The sequence below is a fragment of the Nicotiana tabacum genome, chromosome 11 (genome assembly GCF_000715075.1).
Source record: "Nicotiana tabacum cultivar K326 chromosome 11, ASM71507v2, whole genome shotgun sequence".
Taxonomy (NCBI): Eukaryota; Viridiplantae; Streptophyta; class Magnoliopsida; order Solanales; family Solanaceae; genus Nicotiana; species Nicotiana tabacum.
Genome location: NC_134090.1, coordinates 89,037,654 through 89,043,615, shown reverse-complemented (window position 1 = coordinate 89,043,615; position 5,962 = coordinate 89,037,654). Strand labels below are relative to the sequence as shown.

The 5,962-nt window shown below is 34.1% G+C and overlaps 1 protein-coding gene across 1 annotated transcript; it reads right to left on the bottom strand.

The window, feature by feature from the left end:
* Window positions 1-1,208: 1,208 nt before the first annotated feature.
* On the bottom strand, window positions 1,209-4,736 carry LOC107759687 (putative pectinesterase/pectinesterase inhibitor 59). Its single transcript, XM_016577675.2, has 2 exons — window positions 3,566-4,736; window positions 1,209-2,031 (listed from the first exon to the last, which is right to left on the bottom strand). Exons 1-2 carry the CDS (start codon window positions 4,539-4,541, stop codon window positions 1,337-1,339), a joined length of 1,671 nt encoding a protein of 556 aa, XP_016433161.2. The 5' UTR covers window positions 4,542-4,736; the 3' UTR covers window positions 1,209-1,336.
* Window positions 4,737-5,962: the final 1,226 nt, after the last annotated feature.

Here is a 5,962-nt window from a genome sequence, read left to right as displayed (position 1 = left end):
AAAACCAAGTCAAATTTATACTCTTTCAATTTATGTGAACCTGTTTGATTGGGTACGAAATTTAAGAAAATATGAAGGTTTTTAGATTTGTGGTCCTAAACAAGTCAAAAGGGGACCCAGAGTATTTGTGTGGTTATAAAAACTTCTCATTAAGGATAGAATTGTAAGTTTAAGTTAAATTGTTACCAAATTTAAAAAAGAGTCATTCTTTTTGAAATGGACCAAAAAGAAAATAGATTCACGTAAATTGGAACAGATGAAATATTAATTAAGAGTTTCCACTTGACCAGAGGAGTTTGATCTAGAATCCCCAGGGCCTGGACGGCTATGACCTATACATTGGGCCAATCGGCCATGTGTACTTGGGATTCAATTTAGATAAACTATGAGTTATGGCAGCCCATAAGTAAATTACTATAAAGATTAACCAATCACAAAATATTACTAATATTAGCTAAATGCTACCGATATTAGACAATTAGTTATTTGTAGTTAAAAATATTAATTTTTTGCTTTTTTTTGAGTGGATGTTGTTGGAATAGATTTGGTACATCTTAAAGAGTTTGAATTTCAGTTTTGTAATGATTTGGTGGGGGGTTTTAAGATAGTTTGAATTGAAAAGTCAAAGTAGAAGGTGAACATGGAAAAAATGAAATGTGTATCACACTAGGTATCATTTGTGTATCCCATATGTACCATATTTGTATCAAATGTGTATCATATGTATATATGTGTGATACATATGTCGCAAAAGAATTTTTTATACTCGATTTTAACGACTTTTGATAGCAAATTAACCCAAATCACCTTTAATCTTCCTCAAATTCCGTATATCGACCCATCCATAGCTTTCAATGAATTTTAAGCATACCCATTGAAAAAGGTCCCTTTTTGCTTAGGTTTTTGAAATCTTATATTTTTTTTTTCCTTTGTATTTCATCACCTTGTTTGCTATCTCATCCATAAAATTTTCTTCCTGCCTTGCATCTATTGTTGTTGATCACGTTTGAAAATATGGGATGAGATCTTTGCGTGTGATTTTTGGAGAGAAGGCTAATTTTGATAAGTATGATTAATGGTTAGAGGTTGGTAAGTTCGAACTTATTTTGAATATTTTCGTAAAATTCCCTTTAATTTATTTGAACTTTTGACATGTGAGAGGGAGTGGATGGGACATTATATAGAGATCAAATTAACAAGAAAGCAAGTAAAAAAGAATAAATAATACTTATCGATACTATAGTAGAATAATTTCACAATGTCCACGATACATGTACAAAATAATCATTAATGGTAAATAATTAGAATATTACACAAATAATATATAGTATCAAATTCACAGCCCTGCAGTGAATGGCACACCAGTAGAAGGCAACCATGAGCGACCACCTATGAGATTCGCAACAGTAAATTTTGAAGCTTCGTTTGTATTGGTTATAACATGGTAACCAGGCCACTTCACCCGATTTCTAGTCGAAGCACCAGGACCCCAATTACCATGCTCCCCATAATACAAAGTTTTAAATGCGAAATCAGAATTCAGCCATGGTAACCATCCTGATGGATTAATCAAACCATCAATATAAGACCTTATTATAACCGTTCTTGAATATTCCTGCCACGGACGACCCAAATATGTCTGAAATGCTCGAACCACTGGCTTAAGGCTTGGTGATGCTGTTATTCTCGAATTGTGAATTGATATTCCAGTGTTCTGAAAAGGGTCACCTCTACCTTGAGCTGTGATCACATTGACTTGGCCAACTAGGGGTCTTCTGACAAAAATGACACAATTTTGGAAAACAACAGCGGCATTGCCGAATATGAAGTCTATTGTCCCATAGATATGACATGTTTTGAAGAATTGTCGTTGGGATTGGACAAAGATTGTGTCTTGGTAACCTTCGAAGCCACAAGCGTAGAATACTGAAAGATCAGATGCTGATCGGAGAGCTACTGCTTGACCATTTTTTGGACCTGCTGTGTTTCGGAATGTGATGCCACGAGCAATGAATCCATTTCCATCTACCCCTGAAACACCATTTTTATGGAAAATTAAAGAAGTGATTAAGACTTAAACTTACATCTATGCAGTAACAGTATAAGCATTACAGATATATATATCTTAACCATTATAGTACTAGTAGATAACTTGCCTTATTTTTAAGAGAACATTTGGTACGCGGGATAAGGTGGGATAAAGTGTGGCACTAAATTTATACTATGTTTGGTAGACAGTATTTATATTGTCAACCAAACATAGTACTCTTGGTGTCAATTTATGTGATTATATTTCCTTTTTAGTCCGTGTAAAAAAGAATGACCTATTTCTATATTTGAATATAGTTTACCTAAAGTAATGATTTATAGCTGCACAAAATATATGTGCCTCATTTTATACCACAATTTCAAAAGTTTTCTCTTTTTTTTTTAACTCTATGCCCAATCAAATAGATTCACATAATTGAAACACATGGAGTATAAACTTAGTCGCAGACTTAATCTTGGATTTCCCATCTTATCCCACCGTATTTTATCAAACTTATACTATTATGTTATCCCACCGCCCATGTGGATAAATTAGTTTAAGGGTTATAATCCAAGGCTAATCCCGAAATAATTTAGTCTACGTATCAAATGACTCCTAAGGTTACTAAATAATCATTGATTGTATGAACATTTACTTAGCTGACCTGATAGTATTATTCAAAATGGTTAACGTAGCCCAAAACCATGTATTTGTTGGACAAAGCATGGTTATAACGTAACTCATGGGAATTATTTGATATAGAAGCAATGCTGATATATATTATTGTCCCAGATCATTACTTAGATCACTATGGTTCCTTTGAAAAGGAATCCTTCTTCTAGGAGTAAGACAACTCTTAACATGCAATCAAATTTTAAATCGCAATTTCTTAAACAGACCTAAGATGATGAAGTGACAACGTTGCGAAATTTCTGTCTGAAATGAATGGCAATATATGCAGTACTTCAAAAGATGGTCCTTTTAGTGATATTTCAGTCTACCTTGGCTGAAATTTAAAGCTTTTTCCTCTTGAGAACTTTCCAAAAGTAAACTCTGACGTTATTGATAAAGGAATTTTCGTTTTGAAATTAATTCAAACAAATTTTTAATACAGTTTCATAACCATCCTTGCTATACGTTATGAAACAACGAAGTAATTACGTTTTTGTTTTATTTATAATAAAAACAAAGTAGAACGATAGTACCTATTTCAATCAACTCTATAGACAGATTGCCTTCGCGAAGAAGCCTAAGAATGGCATATCACGTTAAAGCATATAAATATTGCAGGAAAGTGCCCCCACCAAAACAGCATACTCATATATATCTTTAGCTTTACTTCATGAACTAGAATTAAATAATTAAATGAGACCTTGCCTATTACTTGCTACTTCTCTAACAAGGTCCTTTTATGATACTCCATTATTCAACTCTTCATTACTCTACTCCCATCCTAAACTTAAATATTTTTTACCCAGAAACGTAAAAAAGTTAAAAAATAAAAAAAATTAAAGTGGAGAGACATAGGGGACGTACCAACAGTTGCAGTACTGTAAGTTGTGAAACCTCCAGCAGCACTTCGGCTACCTGTAATAATTGTGTATCTCAAACCAGCACCAACTAACATAATCTTACTAATTCCAGGCCCTATAGCCACATTTTCTCTATATACACCTTTTTTAATATATATGATAGTCCTTTGATTTGTAACTTTCTTTGAGACTGCATTTATTGCAGCCTGAACAGAACGAAAATTCCCTGATCCATCTTGAGCCACCACGTAAATTGCCTTTGAAGCTAAGCTTCTCGTTTTAGATTGTAACAACTTTCTTTCCCTAGCCGTAACCCAACTTGGAAATCCATCTACTTGTGTTGAATTTTGTGAATCCACAAGCTCCCCATTTATAGCCAAACAATTGCTAATCAATTGAGAGACATTAGTGGATAAAGTTGGATGTAGGACATTTGAGACATTGAGCTGATTTGAACCTGATAAACATGTTTCAATATTTGTTAACGAGGCGCTGAGCCAAGTTTGAGCATCGAAATCGGAACAGGAAGTGGAGTTGGATTGGATGCCATGAAGAGTACGGTTTAATTGGAGGATGGTGTCGTCAATGAGCTTGTCACAATCCATCCAGACTAGTTTCTTTCGTTTTCCGCGGCAGTGCTGGCCCATATATTTTGCATGGCTTTGTACTAGGAGGGCTTGCTCCAAGGCTACCTCGGTGGTCATGGTTCGAAACTCTTCTTTACATTTCGGTTTGTAACGTTCCGGGGCAACATCGGCCATGAAATACTTACATGGTTCAGGATGAGGAGTAGTGCTACACCACCAGTTAATATCATCACTTGGTTGTTCTTCAATGGAATAGGATTCGTGTAGGAACAAAGAGAAGGAAAATAATATAAAGAGTACTAAAGAATTGAGCTTATAAAATGTCATTGTGGTATGGTATGTTGTGTGCCTAGAAATATTTTGACACGGATAACGATTGGAATGACGGATCATTTAATGATGGTGTTTCTCTTTTTATACTAGTGGAAACAAATCTGAAATGGGAAGGAAATGGAATGTCTAATGTTAAATGTCAGTTTGCTTCTTGAAATGGGAAACAAAATAACAATATGAAATGCAATCACAAGATAAAAAAGTCAAGGCTGATATCCAAAACACCAGTGTCTTTACTTCATTTTGTGATCCTTGGTTTTGTAGATGACTGCCAATGCACTAAATATATATGGGGAGAGAGATAGAGAGAAAGAGAAAGGGGTGAGTGGGGGTGGGGATGGGGGTGATACCCTTTCTGGTCCTGTGCTGCATCCATGTGAATAGTAGTATTTATCAATCATAATGTCATTATGTCAAAGAGTCTGATAATAATATACTACTATAAATTTTGATGGCGTTCTTCAAGGTAAAGTATGAATTCTTCATTTGTTCTGCATAATGTAAGATTGACCTAGCTGTATTGCTTGAGCAGTAATGTGCTACGCGTAAATTAAAATAAACAAAAAGGGTCAAATACATGATTATGAAATTGGCGGCTACCAGCTTGTTTACGTTAAGGATTAACATAATTAAGATTTGACATAAGGAACCATCTAAATGTATGTTGAGTGTTTTCCGTACATCTATCATGATTAACTTGATGAGCAAGTACTCCTATGTTTCAACGAACTTATTTTCTTTTTCGTCCGTATAAAAAATAATGAGCTCTTTATATATTTAGAAATAATTTACTTTTATGTAATTATTTGTAGCCAAACAAAATATATGTTCCTTATTTTACACCACAAATTCAAAAGTCTTCTTTTTTTCTTAATATCTGTGCCCATTCAAATAGATTTAAATAAATTAAAACGGAGGGAATAATATATAAAGTAACTGTACAGTTGAAGGAAGAAGCCTATCTTTCATAATTCCACTTAAGTGGAAACCAGATGTCTAAACGGCCATTTATCAGGGGATTGTCCATGTGCTTGTAAGTTCTAATTTACGCAATGCTCTAATATTAATTTCATGGTTCTCTAAGCAAGATCAGGAAGATCCTTACTTCTTCAGCTTAATTTTAGAATTGTTTAATTTACTAAACCTGATCTTTGATTCGGGAGCCATTCTGCGAAAAGTCTTTAGATTACAATTAATTAATCTTCTCAGAAAAAATGGTACACTTTCACATTCAAATCCGCCCTTGTAAAATTCTTTTCAGATTTATCATAAAGTTAATACGCACCGGCCCTTAATCAAGTTAAAGTTAGCAGGGAAATTGAAAGTGAAGTTTCTAAAATATAGCTGAATTTTGTACAGTCATTTCCCTCCTCGTCCAGTTGTATTATACGTGTGTCCCGTTTAATCTAATTAGAATTAGTAAACGACTGCATTAGATCCTTCATATGAACCACTGAACTTGCATGATTCTTGGCTGAACC

Bases quoted from the DNA above. Each gene is read 5' to 3' on its own strand.
- LOC107759687 (XM_016577675.2), bottom strand. From the start codon at position 4,541: ATGATCCGTCATTCCAATCGTTATCCGTGTCAAAATATTTCTAGGCAC. The intron at 2,032-3,565 runs GTACGTCCCCTA...ATGGTGTTTCAG, and splicing joins TTACAGTACTGCAACTGTTG to GGGTAGATGGAAATGGATTC.